Here is a 16,748-nt window from a genome sequence, read left to right as displayed (position 1 = left end):
TATAGAATACATTTGATAAACAATGAAGTTAATTTTATCCACCATTGTGTGTTCATATTAATTGAGGGTGTGTTTAACTCTGGTGGACACTGTATGTTAGTTAAGTAAATGACTTAAAAATGTTTCATGTGCTATAGGTTATCAGTGAATCTGTTTCTGCTGGTTCCATATAAGCAGGCTCTGTGCTGTATTAGCTGTTTATCACCTGACTAGTAGGCTCTATATTGCATCATATCAGTCTATTCAGGTCTTCGGTGTGCAATGACAGGAATGTAGGCATTCCTGTATTCGTGGAAAGCATATGAGAGCATTCAGTGGCTTTTGATCAGTGCACTTCTTGTAAGACCTGGAATGGATCTGTGAAGTGGATTGGGAGTGTCCTTCCCTGCCTTGTGATTGCATTTTTGTCTCTTACTCTGTGTGCTCTTGTCTTCGTCTCATTCCAGACGCACCTCAGTCCTGTGTGATCCACGTCACTCAGCTGGAGAGAGACACGATACTGGTCTGCCTTGACCGTAAGTCTCCTCACCCTCCATCTTCCCTCCCTGCACTGCAAGACACCTCTATGAGTGTCCACACAGGTGTAGGTATACCTGTGCATTACGCTTCTGAACCTGCTAATGAAGGCAGTAAGGTGAAGCCTGTATACTGTAATTCTTTGGACCACCCTACCTGACCATTTTATGAGGGTAATGTAAAATGGACGTCTCAAAAGTCACTTGTGTTCCCTTGTATGTTGGCCTGCTAATGGGACTGTGACTGGGAGTTTGATTTGTTTGTCTAATCCTCCGGCTCTTCCCCACCGCAGGCTGCATTAAGATAGTGAACCTGCAGGGGAGGCTCAAGTCCAGCAGGAAGCTGTCTGCGGAGCTGACCTTCAACTTCCTGATCGAGGCCATAGGTGAGAGCCACCTGAGTCTGTTAGGTCATTCACGGCTCTGAGTAGGGTCTTCTGTATTGTGTGTAGGGCCATCTTTGCTGTAAAGTGTCCTCTCTTTACTGTAAATCCTGACCCTGCCAGTGCTTACTGTGGCCCTGATCAGTGCCACAGAGGGATTTATTATTTGCCATAGTAGCAGTGAGGAAGACTTTCCGTGCCACTGTTCAGAGAGCTCTCCTTCTTTCAGTGTGTCTCCAGGACAGCGTTCTGGCCTTCTGGAAGCACGGAATGCAGGGGCGGAGCTTCAAGTCTAATGAGGTTGAGTATCGCCTTTCAGACACTGCTGCCTTTCTCTTCCCTTTTCCCAAGTTATTATTGGGTGGATATCTCCTTTATTTCCAGAATTTAAATGAAAGGAGGTCACCCTCCAGCGGGTCTCGTTCGTACCCCAGTAACCACCCCCCGTCGCTGTGCCACAGGGTGTTCGTGTGCCTACATGCCAGTATGGTTTGCCAACATCCAGTGCTTCATTTGCCAGTGAAAGCTTCTGAGGAGACAAACCTAGTCAGTGTTTTTCATAAAGGAAGTGAATTTATGTATTCATAGATAATTGCTCAAAGCGTGTCGCTTTGGAAAACCGTCACCGCCTTGATTCTGTGTGTACTCCTGTTGCTGTGCTACTGCTGTGTGCAGTGTATGGGTGTGCTAATGTGATAAACTAGCTTGCAGAGGAAGCAGCTGGCTGAGCAAATGTGAGGCGTCTAGTTTCATCGCTGCTTATTTTTTTACTTTTGCACTCCAGATTACGCAAGAGATTTCCGACAACACGAGGAATTTCCGGCTCTTAGGATCCGACAGGTTTGTAAATTGAGAATTGTGCTAAATACTGCTAAATTGATAACTGTTTTTATTTACCCAGCGCTGTGTATCAGAGTAACTTAAATAACATTATTCTGATGAGGTTTTCAGTGTAGATGGAAAAAAAACATTGATTGGTGAAACTGCTTTTAATGATTGGCAGCTCTGTCGTGAAACCTGATTGGTGCTGTTTATGAATGCATGTTCCTTATTGGTTTGTTGTGGTTTTGTGAATGAAGAAACTACAGTGCAGAAGAGAGTACAGGGAACAATGACTCCAGGGGTCTGTCCAGGTAGAGTTGCCCCCTTCCAAGTATTATTGTGGTCTTTTTTCCCCCCAAGAATTCCTTGCTCATGTGGTTGTCTCTGGTGTGTATCCCTGTAGGAAATCACCCACTAACTGTCACTGACCTGTAGGGGGTGGTTTATTCTGCTTGTTCAAGGCTAAACCATCCTTTCCCTTTCATCCTTTCCAAGCTGTTAGAAGCAGGATCTCCTTAAAAAGACCTGACAAAACAATGCTCCTCCTGTCGACCACTCTTTGGGGTGGTGGTTCAGTAGAGTGGTGTCCATTTTGTTATGTGCTGTGCTGTACATTGCATTACATTCATTTAACATTTATTACATTACATTTCTTTTGGTTGTACACCCAAAGGCTTCAAAGTGCCAAAACAGAAGTTAAGCTCTCAACTGTCAGGGTTCCTACTGCCTTGGAAAGAACTTGAAGGTTGATGAATCCCTCCCTTTTCGCTGTCTTTAGTTAGCAATTATTCCTTCACCTTTTTTAAATTGGGGTTGATTCTGTTTGGAACGTGGAAGTACCCATTTCAAAACATAGAGGGGTAACAAATGTCAGTGCAAAGGGGGGGTTTGGTATTTTCATGGTTTGTGGGACTTTCCTTCTCAGAAGAATGCTGATGTCTTCTGGTGACCTCTTCAGACAGTGGGAAGGGCTCTTTGGTGGATGGTACTTGGGATAGACCAGCAATTCTCCACATTTACTAGTGTCTTCCAGCTACCTGCAATATCCAGGCAGCTAGCGCCGTGTTGCCATTTCCTAGCACTGATTATGCAACAAATATCCACGGTGGCAGTGGAAAGGCTGAGAAGTCAGCTGGTTTTCAAAGAGAATGTTTGAAAATGTTGTGTTTCTTAACGACCAAGGTCTGTTAGAACCGATGCTCGGCTCACCGCTCCCCAACCCGGGCCAGCACATCACATCCTGATAGCTTTATCCAGGTTCACCGACTCCATGTTTGTTCCGTGGATGTTTTACAACAGGGGTGTCACACCGAATCCCAAGGGGGCCGCAGTGTCTGCAGGTTTTTGTGGTTTCCTTCCCAATCAGCTGCCAGTTTAGGCCGTGAGAACATGGTGTGTGGATCTCTTAGCCAATCAATGACTTAAATGAAACACGTGCTGAGAACACCCCAAAAACTAGCAGACACTGCGGCCCTCCAGGACTGGAGTTTTACACCTGTATTTTACAATGTGTTCACTGGTAACTCTGTCGCTTCTCGCAGGGTTGTGGTGCTGGAGAGCCGACCTACAGACAACCCCACCGCAGACAGCAACCTGTACATCCTGGCCGGGCACGAGAACAGTTACTGACCCCGCTGCATCATGGGAATGGAACACTACTCTCCTAGCAACAGCGTTCTCTGTTACTAAGCTGGCTTACTTCCCGCTTTCCTGTTTCTTCATTCTAATGTTTTTTTAATTTATTGTGGCTCGTAACAAAGATACAGAGGACATTTTCTCTCCTTTTTTTATTGATTTAATTTGTTTTGTGTTGCCGCTGCGACCAGTACCTTCTATTCCACGCAAGTGCTCGATTGACTTATATTTAATTGTAAATATAAATATAGTATTTTTCGAAGGAAGAGAAACTACACTAAAAGACTGGTTATGTAGATATCGATGCATATATGTTGTACAGGTGTTCCAGGCTGTACATTTGTAAAGGTTTGTTGAGTGTTGGAAATGGGTATTGGGGTACTACTTCAAAAGGGCTGGACTGGCAAAGTCGTGTTTTGGGGGATACAGTACCGTGAAAGTATTTGTTGTGGTGAGAAGTAGAGCAAAATGCCGACCCTAATGATAGAGATGTATATTTTCGAATTATATGATTTGCAAATATGAAATAATTCTTAATTTTGAAGCTTTTAATCTTAAGCCATTTGCCATATTGATTATTCTGTGGAATACACTGGTGTAAAAAAAATAATTTGCACAAAAGGCTTTGAAAAATGTGATTTTAATGTATATATCTGTGTTTGTTCATGTGTAAAGCATATACTTACATATAGTATATAGGTATATGTGAATTTACATGTGGCGTGCGTACACATTGGTGTACACTTCTATATTCCTAAGTATGTTCTCACAAGCTGTGACACTGATGTTGAATTTCACTATAGATTATGAAATGAACTGTTACCGACAGAACAACCGAAGCATTACTTTGGAGATTTTAAGGTTTAAAACCGTTTCACGATCGAGCTAGTTGTAGAGCATTTTTTTTCCAGTGGTACCATTAGTCTTGATTTATATTCAGTTGTAGTTCTCAAAATTTCTTTGCAATTATGTAGACCGGTTTTGATTGAGAGAATGCGAGAGAAACATGCCTTTCTGTTGGTCATGGCTGTGAGGTTAAGTTTCTCTGTTTTACTTTTTTTAATGTCATGCCAAAATATGTGTTGTTTTTAAAAGATATGGCCAAAATGAGTTGCGTGTCTCTACCTCGTGCGATGTTGTCTTAATACAAATTCCTTTGAATGCCTGTCGGTAAATAAGACTCGATATTGTCCGTGCGTGATGACGGTGAAATGCACACTACGCAATTATTGCATCGGAATCTTTTTTCCACAACTTGGAGGTGTAATAACTACAAACTAAAAGTTTTCCTTTCTGCAATGTTAACATTTTCATGCAATGCATTATGTATATAATGTAAAATAAAAAAATCGATTGATTTTATGCGCTGTGCAATTACCTGTAGTTTTTCAAACATGAAGCACATTCATCATAAATCATGTTGACATGCACAACACACGCATACATACTGCTCTCATTTAGCTAGCAGAATTAAATATTGGTACTGTGTCTGCATTATTGAATAATGTATGTATGCTGCTTTGGTAATTAATGTTAGTTCCATCAGTGCAGTGACCTATTTATGACACATGCATGTTCTTCAGTTCTCTCTACATGTGGGGGTTGGTTTGCATGGCTGCACTGTGTCATGCCCAGATCCAGCATTCCTGATCTACCGACTGAATGTGGAAAGACAAATCCATCCTGGATCAGTACTGATGGGAAGCATTAGCCTGCTTAGCAAATCCAGAAAGGGGCTATCATTGAGCATTCCCAAATTATAACTGCACCTGTGTTAACAGTAGAGCCAGTGGGAAACTAGTAACCGGTTGAAATCAGACCCTGAAAATGCTGAAAACAGACTCACTGTGCCTCTCTCTGCACTGACCTGTGGAAGGTCGTAGAACTGACGTAAAAATGATAACTCATTAATTTGTGGATGCTAAATGGTGTGTGTGCCCTGCGATAGATTGGCAGTCTGTCCAGGGTGCCTCTCATGGTAAATACTGAGGAGGAGGATGAGCCTGTTAGTCCTGCCTGGTCATAAATTTCCACCCCACTTAACGAATGTTGCTCTGTCCTCCATATGTTCACATGCAGCACAACTGACAAGCATGTAATACCACCAGTGGCCATCAGAGGGAGGCAGAGCATCAGTTCTCTTGCTGTCAGGTAAAGCATCGGTTTGGGACTTGTCATGGGAGTTATTGTGTGTGTATTATTTGGCTGCACGGTTTTGTGGGATGCCTCACAAAGCCTTAATAAATAATGTAATCACATTGGTTTTTGTTGTAACAAGTAATGTAATGGAGCATTGAGCCATTGAGCATCGCAATCATTGAGCCTTTTAATATTTGTGTAGGTGATGTGCCAGGTTGCATTCCCCCCCACCCCCCAACCCACTCACCCCAGAAGTGACCTGGAAAAGCATAATAGTGATAACTAAAATGATAAAGATTCTTGTGGTAAGGAAGATAGTAATGCATCGCAAGAAGTGATTTCTGGGGGTGCATGCTGCATCAACCTACTGACTATTTTTCAGAAACATATAGTATCTATACCCAATGTAATGTGATATATTGCAGTTTCTTTTTAAATGATTTGTCTGTGTGCTGGAGAAAAGTATGGCTCTTACCCCAGAAGCATCTCATACCAGAAATTTATTTAAAGAAATTCAAGAAGGACATCAATATGAACTGTATATTTTGTAATGAGTGTCCTCAGACTGTCTTACACCTGTTCTGGCAGTGGTTGTACATTGTGACATTTTGGCAAAATGTATAAAGCTTTGTTATTGATTAATATACCCTGCCATAAACCTTTATCATTACTGTGGGAAAACCAACAGTTTTACTTAATTTAATTGTTATCTTACCTAAATTTAATCCTCATAAATGCAAATTTACCAATCAGATACCTAGCTTTGCAGGCTTGTCAAATGAAATGAAGCTGTACATCAATACCATCAGTATGTAAACTGTACATTAGTACCTCTGCAATAGATTGGTGGCCTGTCCAGGGTGTAATCCTGCCTCTCCCAATGCACGCTGGGATAGGCTCCAGCACCCCCCGTGACCCTGCCCAGGACAAGCGGGTATAGATAATGGATGGATGGATTAATAATACCATCAGGGACTCTAACAAAAAGGCATCAAAATGTATGGTATGCAGATCTTACAGTATATTTATCATCTGTATTTGTTTCCCCCCCCGGCATTTATTATGTTACTTTGTATTGTTACTGAAGGTTATTTCATTTAAATAAAGGCATGTGACCTAGGACACAACTGAGCATGTCTGTTGAGCGCAACAATTACACTTCCTGGTTAGGAGGTGCTCCCCATAGGTTTCTATTGGTCTCGCTGTCTCTGCAAGTTGCATGAAGATTTAACTTCCCATTCATTTGCAGAATTCTTCGAGCTATCGGGTACGACTGATTTTCCTAGCGCAACGAATCCATTCTTCAGGATCTAATCGTAACCCTGCAGTGAAAGCTGCCTAGGGCTATCTACATTACGAAAAGAGTGGGGTTCGACTACGGGTCAACTCAAGTGCACACTTGAGTTATAGTTCGTAAGTATGATTGGGTTTCATTTAACATTTGCTAAATTATAAAATGAATAAAATAAAGTGTTTCAGCATACTGGGTGCAGCTAATGGGACGGCTAGAGGCTGCGCTGTATAATGTTATATTATGTAACATTGCCTACGGTAACGCACGCTAGCCAAAGACAGGGTAGCCGCAAAATTACAAACGGCTTATTTTAACACGGTAACATCGTACTATTGACGAGTTTAACGACAGAACAAAGCACCGGTGACCATTTCTGAAGCCGGCCTAGCAAAATATTCCGGTTATGCCTGATTCTCAAGATTTTAAGTGTTAAAATGCACTTGTGTTGAAGGGACATGACTAGAAGTTTGGATTGATCTCATAATAATTGTATAATAAATGAGGGTAATTGTTCCATACAAAATGAATGGGCTTTTTGCATCTTTAATTGCTAAAAGAAAATTGATCATCTATTGTCATTGTTGTATCATTAAGATTTTGAAACCACCTGCACATATAGGCTAGTAGAAATGTTATGCCTTTTGTATGGGTAGGACTAAATAAATAAAAAAAAAGAAAAATCCAGGGAACAACTGTGCATCTATCACATTTATTATTGACACTCCTGAAGTGCAATGAAGGGTAAAAAATTGCATTAGGAACTCTTTCACACGCACTTTAGGGTATATTGCCCCTTTAGTGTATTTTGTCTATGGCTTCCATAGATTTACTAGTTAAATCCCCATGCAATTTGCATTTATTATACAAGACAGAGTTCTTTACATTGGGAAGCTATTTAAACTAGTTGTTCAACTGATGCAAAACGCTATGCTTTTGGAAAAGATGGTGTACTAATTACATTAATGTGATTAAATGGCATTAACCTTGGCTTTTATCAGCAAACGCGTTCCAAGCAACACATTTTGTTTGAAGGCCATAGCATAGGATACTACATCCGGAAGAACTCGGAGTGAACACTGGTGTACTTCATATAGCTACCTAGTTTTGCTTATTGCTTTTGAGAGACAGTATACTTTGATAATGCAAACTGTGGAATTCCACAAATGCTTGCGTCTGCTTATATTTTGGGAAACTGTCCATTTAAGTGTTTGTCTATAGTTAGTTTTCTCCTTTTATTTCACATTTATGTTAGCCATACCAGTGAGACTGCCCTGCTGTAGGTAGGTGCCCTTTAAGATAATTTAAAAACCCAAATTAATATTTATTGAAAAGTCGATGTAGACAGTGTGTTTCAGTACGTCGTTTATTATCGCTTTGGATTTCATCACTGATCTCGGAGTGACTGTTTATTCTCATCATGGAAATGGTCTTCCAGTGAAGCAGTGCCATATAGCCTATAAATGATGGATAAATGCTAATCTAACATGATTTACTGCTCAGGATATAGGGCTGATATAATAGATTATGGAAGATAGTATAATATACTACAGAAGAGAGCATGGAAAATACTGTACAGATGAGAGTGTAAAAGCATTACAAGATAATCTGGCAAGAAAAATATATTTTGTAATATGGACATTCTGTCTTTTGGCATTGTTTATTTGTCTGCTTGTGACAATGAATCTGATAGAGAAAGCTGCCTCACTCAAACTTCGATGCACAGAAGTTGTTTAAAACTAATAAAGATATGCTGTGTATCTCGAGAGTGTGGCAGCTTTATTTTTTCACTTTATGCTCCGCCAGCCAGCACCTCTGCAATCTAGGCATGCGTCACTTTCGTTCTACAAATGCTTCTGATAATAAAAACATTTACAATAACAACATTAGAAACAATATTTATCTGATATTTTCTGCATTATCACTACATATGCCAGTGATATCAAGACATATCAGTGACTTATTTTTGAATTGAAAGACTGTTATATAAAATATACAATAAATTTTCATTTGTATCAAGACGTGTTGAATAATATATAAACATATTTAAAAATGTATCATTTATTGTTATTTTTCGTCTTGGGTTATGTCTGAATAGCAACATCAAAAGGGTATTACTAAATACTTTGTAATGTACTGAAGTTTATTACAATGATATTATTTTAGATATTACATTTAATATTCTATTAGATATTATATTTTATAAGTAAAATATTATGAACTATATTTGAAGAGTCTCTACATTCTCTTCTGTCTATTATTGAATGCATCACTGTACATTTTTTAGTGTTTCATTTATGTATTATTCACATCTTTCAAGAAGATTTGCAAAGAATATTTAGCATATTCCGGAGGAATAATGAGAATTGTAACATGAATTTCTGTGATTCAAATTCAGTTCCTTTCAATGCAAGCCATCCATTTCCCTTGCAAAGAAAGTTCAACTGAAACTTTAGCTCAGTTCCCAAAGAAACTATATGAACGGTAGAATATAATTGGTTAACCATGACAGGAATTTCCATAATTAATACTGGTTGGAAGGTCCTGCCTTGTGTGTATTTGTTTGAACCAATTATTAGCATATTTACTGTTTCTAAGGCTCTGTCTGCGAATAGCCCATGAGGAGTAAAAGCATTATTTATCTGTAACTGTTCCCTGCTGACGCCTTTATTGTGAGTGAGGCTCTTTAAAAAGAGGTCTGCTTTTTCCAGCCGGTAGCACTGCAGGGATACTTTGCAGTGAACAAGACTGCAAAGGTACTCCGAAGCAAATCAGGCCTACAACACTGTTGCATTGTCTGCTCTGTTCATTTGAACCGTCAACGCTTTGCGGTTTGTGTACGTTGTTTTAATATCAGTGTACACAAAGACTGCTATGTGGCGAGAGTACAATTCCTGTTACTATCAGATGAGCTGGTTTACTTGTGTCCTACTTTAGTCCTATTGGTTGCTCTGAACGCCTCTTACTTCCTGACCTAGATTCCAGGTCCTGCTCAGATAAAATCGAATGTGACTGAATGGAGCAACATTTCTGTACGGCTGGCAGACATAATAGCAAACGGTCAATTCCTGAGGTTTGGCACTGAAGTCCTTTGAAGTCCGCCAAACATGTTGTTTTTTCTGCTGCGTTGGCAGCTGTCCATAGAAAGAGCGAATATCCCCTTAGAACAGTGTTTTTTTTTTGTTTTTGTTCCAACCAATCCCCTGCTCAAGTCTACTGAACAACGCTTGTGTTTATGTTCTTTGCTAATATTTTCTTTAGACTTATATTATCACAATGCAGGTCTGGATTGTTTTCATTAGAGTGAAAGCCCCTGAAAGAGGTTGGGACCCAGTTGTTATTGTTATTTCTGTTATTATCATTCTGCTTTCTTCAGAGAATTGGCCATAAGTCTTCAAGCAATTGTTGCTTTTCATGAGATTTGGCAGGTACACTACATGGCCAAAAGTATGTGGACACCTGACATCCAACACCACATCCAAAATTATGGGCATTAATATGGAGTTGGTCAAACATTTGCTACTATAACAACCTCCACTCTTCTGGGAAGGCTTTATACTAGATGTTGGAGCATTGCTACAGGGATTTGCTTCCATTCAACCAGAAGAGCATTAGTGAGGTTGGGCACTGATTGGGTGATTAGGCGTGGCTCGCAGTTGGCTTTCCAATTGATTCCAAAGGTGTTGGATGGGGTTGAGGTCAGGACTCTGTGCAGACCAGTCAAGGTCTTCCACACCGTTGTCAACAAAACCATTTCTGTATGGACCTTGCTGTGTGCCTGGGGGCATTGTCATGCTGAAACAAGAAAGGGCCTTCCCCAGACTTTTGGAGAAGCACATGATCATCTAGAATGTGATTGTATGCTGTAGCATTAAGATTTGCCTTTACTGGAAGTAAGGGTCAAGGCCAAACCATGAAAAACAGCCCCAAACCAAGGGGTGTCCAGATACTTTTGGTCATATAGTGTAGGTAGAGGACACTATGCCACAACCTCACAGCAATTTTGATGCAAAAAATCCTGAAGGGGGCACCATACCAAGCAGTAAAATTCATCATCGCCTGTTCTGTCTCCTCAAAACAAATGAAATCAAGTATAAAAGGTTACGCTATTTAGAATTTTGTGAAAAACAAAAAAACAATGTTCTCATGAACCGGACGTGCCGTCAGATTTGCGCAAAATGCAGTGGCATCAGTGGCACCAACTAGCTACACATTTATTGTGTATTTGCATCAGTAGAATTCTAGAACTGTCAGTGTTTTGCGAGCTTTGGTCATATTTGATAAGCATTAAATCTTTTCTGTCGACCGTCCGCCTGTTGACTTTGCGTCTTGGTGTTTGTATTTGCAGTGCTGTCCTTGCAGGTGCTGAAGGGCAAGCTCTTGGCGATGGGTATGCTATCCCTGGGCCTGGGTGCGGTTGGCGTGGCCATTGCCGGGGTCTTCCTCGCCAACACGGATTTCTGCTTGACTGGTGCAGAACAGGCCACTTTGGAGTACCTGGAGAACGCCGACCTGAAAACTATTGGAGACGGTGAGCGTTGCTGGTGGAACACCCAGTTACACGCAGAAAAGATGCTTTGCATTGTTAGTAGGTAGCAGGGTGTGGATATTATACTGCAACTTTAAGATCTAACTCTTAAAGGCATACTATGCAGGATTTTTATCGCAAGGTTTTCATAAAATTACCGTGCTCAGTCTGGCAGCCTATGATGTTCTGGCAGTCTCTGTCTTTTTTTTTGTATATTTGTCGAATCCATGCTCCTCTTCCTGTAATTCTGCTTCTAAGATGTGTTTGGGATGTTTCTGGACAAGAAGAACTTTTCTGTGTGGGGAGGGGGGAGGTTGGGGGGGTGTGGCTACAGAGGACGTGGTCAGGTTTTAGCGGAGCGATTGTAACCAGCTTGCTACTGCAGTGGCGGAAGTGAAGAAGCACAAGTACAAGCTAAGCAAAATGACAAACCAACTGGGCTCTGACAGAGTCAACCTTGGAATTATATATAATTACATAAAATAGCACCACAGCAAGGCTAGAAATCCTGCATGGCATACCTTTATATGAAGAATTCCACCGAGAGCTTAACAGTTTAATTATCATTTTAACAAGGCTCCCTTGCACAGTCCATTCACCAGAAGCTGACATTTATTTGTCTTTACACTGGAAAGGGGAATTGCAGCCCCACTTCTAATAATAAGTTGTTTTGGTTTAGGGATTCAGTATCCAAGGTATTAATACTCATAACTCGATTGCTTGTGTAATGAGTGGTATTTATTTATATCATTGCAGAGGAGAAGATGTTCAAAGCCGGGACTCTGTGGGAGAAGTCTGGGGCAGTGGTCGTGGCTGTCCGGCGGCCTGGATGATTTTTGTGCAGAGAGGTGCTGTATTACTGTTTGACTGAACTACAGCCCTACTTCGCTACTGTATACTGTGTCATCTTTGACCCTGTGTATACTAGTGTATTATATAAGCACAGTAGGGTGCCGGTATACTGTATTCGTACGGTTGGGCGCTTGTATGGTATATTCCCACATAAAAATGATGGTATGGTATTTTTATGTTCTGAATCCAGCAGTTTTAACAGCTAATACCCTCGTTTAACATTTGGCAATCTGATTATTGTCAAGGAAATTTATTATTAATTAAATCACCAAATGTGTTGATAGCCAGAGCAACATGTTGGATCAACCTTTATAAAAATGCACAGCTCACAACTAAATTATTATTAAGACATTTCCAATAATTTCCATTATTATTTAAGACTCATTTCCAATGAGTATTCAACATATAATCTAAACATATAAACTGAAGATTGCCATTGTAGGGTGCTGGTATGGTATAAGTCCCACAGTAGGGTGCTGGTATAGTATAAGTCCCACAGTAGGGTGCTGGTATGGTATAGACTCACAGTAGGGTGCTGGTATGGTATAGACTCACAGTAGGGTGCTGGTATGGTATAGACTCACAGTGTGGTGCTGGTATGGTATAAACTCACAGTGTGGTGCTGGTATGGTACAGACTCACAGTAGGGTGCTGGTATGGTATAGACTCACAGACTGGTGCTGGTATGGTATAGACTCACAGTAGGGTGCTGGTATGGTATAGACTCACAGTGTGGTGCTGGTATGGTATAGACTCACAGTAGGGTGCTGGTATGGTATAGACTCACAGTAGGGTGCTGGTATGGTATAGACTCACAGTGTGGTGCTGGTATGGTATAGACTCACAGTGTGGTGCTGGTATGGTATAGACTCACAGTAGGGTTCTGGTATGGTATAGACTCACAGTGTGGTGCTGGTATACTCTTTGATGGTGGCTCTTGTCTCTACAGGAGGCCTCTAGGCTGTCCTCTCTGAAGCCCCAGCTGGAGGAGCTGGGAGTCCCTCTGTTTGCCTTGGTGAAGGAGCACATAGGCACACAGATTCAGGACTTCAGACCACACTTCGCTGGGGACATCTTCCTGGATGAGCAGGTATGGTGAGATCTTGTGGCTGTTCACTGTTCCTGGCACACTTTGCCACAGTGTTCATGCCTGTGTTTTATTTTCTCTAGTACTTCTAGGGGCCAAGTACAGGTAAGATCTGCCTGTAGAAATACTTTGTGAATCTGAAAATTCTTTTAAAAGTGTTCAAGCCAAACCATTAAATATCATATATTTCCTACACTACTGCAAATACAGTGGAAGATTGGAATGTATTGTGAATCCCGAGGTTGTCCAGAAGTGTTTGTGACTTTTAGTGACATCAACAAACATACATTTTATGAATCTGAGTATTTTATTTATTGGAATCATACGTACAATATTTCCTTATTAAATGGGCACACGAGTCGATAATCTGAATCTCATTGAACAGTCATTATGTTATCTAATGATACCACTTCCTTTGACCTATTTTGTTTCCATTCTTGCTGTTTTCTTATCTTTATATGAAATACTAGATGTTTTCACATTGTATTTCTTAGCTAAGACATGCATTTGTAGTGCAAAGACACTTTGATTAATTATGTGTGTGGATTTTAATGTTACTTCCATTTTTACACCCTGTTCAGTTGACTGGTCAGTCTGTGACTGAAGTTTGCACCTCAGACGTTCTACTTTAACTGTAAATTTCACATGTATTCGTACTACATCTAAAACCTGCCCTGACAAAGGTGTTAAATCAAAATGTCAAATGAATAGATATCATATTTGCTTTTATGGGTAGTGGGCTGGGGTTGTTGTACTCTGTGATATCTAATGCCATTAACTGTGCCTGCCAAACAGTTTCAGAGGAGCCATTTGCATAGCTTTTACCATGCAGCAACCTGTTGAACCTCCTATCATAATTTAACTTCCTGTCGATTTATGAACTTCCCGTGTGTCTTGCAGCAAATCTTCTATGGTCCTCAGCAGAGGAAAATGGGGGGGTTGGGCTTCATCCGGCTGGGCGTGTGGCTGAACTTCTTTCGGGCGTGGAAGGCAGGTTACCAGGGCAACATGGAAGGGGAGGGCTTTGTTCTTGGCGGAGTCTTTGTCATTGGAGCAGGGAAACAGGTATAGTCGCCATGGCACCCTGCCCAGTGACACTGCCCTGTTTCAGAATAACTCTTTAATACCACCCTCTTCCAGAATCAGTTTGTAACACTACCCTCTTTCAGAATCACCCTTTAATACCATCCTGTTTCAGAATCACCCTTTAATACCATCCTGTTTCAGAATCACCCTTTAATACCATCCTGTTTCAGAATTATCTTTTAATACCATCCTGTTTCAGAATCACCCTTTAATACCATCCTGTTTCACAATTATCTTTTAATACCATCCTGTTTCAGAATCACCCTTTAATACCATCCTGTTTCAGAATCACCCTTTAATACCATCCTGTTTCAGAATCAACCTTAATACCATCCTGTTTCAGAATCACCCTTTAATACCATCCTGTTTCAGAATCACCTTTAATACCATCCTGTTTCAGAATTATCTTTTAATACCATCCTGTTTCAGAATCACCCTTTAATACCATCCTGTTTCAGAATCACCCTTTAATACCATCCTGTTTCAGAATTATCTTTTAATACCATCCTGTTTCGGAATCACCCTTAATACCATCCTGTTTCAGAATCACCCTTTAATACCATCCTGTTTCAGAATCACCCTTTAATACCATCCTGTTTCAGAAATATCTTTTAATACCATCCTGTTTCGAATCACCTAATCATCGTTCAGAATCACCCTTAATACCATCCTGTTTCAGAATCACTTTTAATACCATCCTGTTTCAGAATTATCTTTTAATACCACCCTCTTTCAGATCATTTAACCATCTGTTTCGATTATCTTTATACCACCCTCTTCAGATAAGTTCTTTCATTGATACAGATTTATATGATGAAATGAATAATCAAGAGTTTTTTTACTGAACTAGGTCCTGAAAATTATGTTATGTTCTGGTCTGTTTTTTCCCGTAGGGAATTCTGCTGGAACACCGGGAGAAGGAGTTTGGGAATATTGTTAGCAGCGAGGTCGTTCTTGATGCAGTGAAGAAGATCCAGAAGATAGATTAACTTTATTAGAAATGTATGAAGTGAGATGAGCTCTCCCAAGGTGCTGACAGTTCCTCAGATCACAAGCAACCTGACAAACATTAACCAGGACTTTGACAGGACTGGGCGATTGTATGTGAGATTCCATTTGTAACAACTGCAACAAAAACGTTCAACTAGTTTCCTGGCAAACTGAGCCCTTACTTGTTTTACGAAGGTAGTTTTCTCCTTTTTACTTTACCATTCTGTAAACAAGTAAGTTGTCTGTTATGTAGAGGAATGATTCTTGCTTATGGATTGCTTCTCTGTAATTGTATAGTTTTGTTGACAATCTACCATTACGCTACACTTGAAATACTCTTCTGAAATAACCCGTTCCTCTAGAGAATGGGACCTCAAACCTTCAGTTACCACATTGATATGGTAGTGTAAGAAAGGTTACCACTGCTGTGAATTTAAAGACCCCTCAGGTAAAAGTAACAGATACATTTTTTTCAGGTACAGCAACTGCTTGCACTTACTTTCTCAAATCTGTTGCAAAATGTAATTGATACAACAGACTTGTACACTGCTCACTCACGTGAACTCTAATTACAGGTGTTGAATCAATATTATGTCAATATTCTTTCAGATTGGCACTTAAATGTCCTGTCAATTTCAGCATGCTTGATGGGGTGGATGCAGTGCACCACACCTTTTAGAAACAGGGCTGTCCAGTCTTGTTCGAAAAAGGGTCAGTGTGGGTGCAGGTTTTTGTTTTAAGCCAGCACTCACTACAACTCCCATTTCAACCAGTGAACTAATCATGGTCTTCCAGACCTTGATAAGTATAATCAGGTGTATTAGTGCTGGGCTAAAAAAAAAACCTACACCCAGACTGGCTCTTTCAGATAAGATTGGACACCTCAGTTATTGAAAAACCAATTGACATTAAGGTCGCTTCAAATTAAGATATAGAGGAGTATTTCCTGTTCTGTGTGACCACCATGGCTGGCATATACATACATTACCTTTTAAGTGGGATGTCCAGTCTAGTAATTCTGTATTTATGATAATAACATGCATAAGTTCTGGGTAAACGTAGTAGAGTGAGGTCATGTTCCATACCATACTCTGTAGGTACAGTGTTAATTGTGGGATTGCTGCCTGTTCAGACTTCTTAGGCCCCTGTCACTGTTGTGCTTGGTGTGTTGAGCTTGTGTATGCATTAATGATAGCCTGTATCCAAACTCTACAGAAAGAACAGGCTTGATGTACGTATACACACAGTCTCAGCTGCCTGGGCTAGACATCGGCAGTCGGTCTTTGGGTCTGACTGTGGGTAAATTCCATCAACAATAAACTGAGACCTTGTTGAAGCTTATTCCTTGTTGAAAGTTTTTTTTACATGACTAAGATTAATTTTCTTTACATCATATAGAATAGTAAGAAGCCCTACAGGG

At 40.4% G+C, this 16,748-nt stretch overlaps 2 protein-coding genes across 7 annotated transcripts in view; both read left to right on the top strand.

The window, feature by feature from the left end:
- Nucleotides 1-4,717, top strand: part of LOC135244436 (mitogen-activated protein kinase kinase kinase kinase 3-like) — a 48,860-nt gene extending 44,143 nt beyond the window's left edge. For 4 of the 5 annotated variants that reach the window (XM_064316702.1, XM_064316701.1, XM_064316699.1 and 1 more), the window contains 6 exons: nucleotides 447-515; nucleotides 809-901; nucleotides 1,128-1,198; nucleotides 1,683-1,738; nucleotides 1,978-2,031; nucleotides 3,262-4,717. In XM_064316702.1, coding sequence (XP_064172772.1) covers nucleotides 447-515; nucleotides 809-901; nucleotides 1,128-1,198; nucleotides 1,683-1,738; nucleotides 1,978-2,031; nucleotides 3,262-3,349 — 431 coding nt within the window. In that variant the 3' untranslated portion in view covers nucleotides 3,350-4,717. The remainder of the gene's footprint in view (nucleotides 1-446; nucleotides 516-808; nucleotides 902-1,127; nucleotides 1,199-1,682; nucleotides 1,739-1,977; nucleotides 2,032-3,261) is intronic. The other variant, XM_064316700.1, reaches the window with a different exon arrangement.
- A 1,924-nt stretch (nucleotides 4,718-6,641) lies between these two features.
- On the top strand, nucleotides 6,642-16,669 carry LOC135244390 (peroxiredoxin-like 2A). 2 transcript variants are annotated; one of them, XM_064316623.1, is made up of 6 exons: nucleotides 6,642-6,761; nucleotides 11,134-11,316; nucleotides 12,070-12,161; nucleotides 13,115-13,255; nucleotides 14,153-14,317; nucleotides 15,232-16,669. In XM_064316623.1, the coding sequence occupies exons 2-6, from the start codon at nucleotides 11,172-11,174 to the stop codon at nucleotides 15,325-15,327; spliced, it is 639 nt and encodes a 212-aa protein (XP_064172693.1). In that variant the 5' UTR covers nucleotides 6,642-6,761; nucleotides 11,134-11,171; the 3' UTR covers nucleotides 15,328-16,669. The 2 variants fall into 2 exon arrangements, with proteins under 2 accessions (XP_064172693.1, XP_064172692.1); XM_064316622.1 differs by having other exon boundaries at nucleotides 6,643-6,907.
- Nucleotides 16,670-16,748: the final 79 nt, after the last annotated feature.

This window comes from Anguilla rostrata, chromosome 18, assembly GCF_018555375.3.
Source record: "Anguilla rostrata isolate EN2019 chromosome 18, ASM1855537v3, whole genome shotgun sequence".
NCBI classification, from domain to species: domain Eukaryota; kingdom Metazoa; phylum Chordata; class Actinopteri; order Anguilliformes; family Anguillidae; genus Anguilla; species Anguilla rostrata.
Note: the sequence above shows the minus strand (reverse complement) of the source record. Positions and strands in the feature narration are given on the sequence as shown.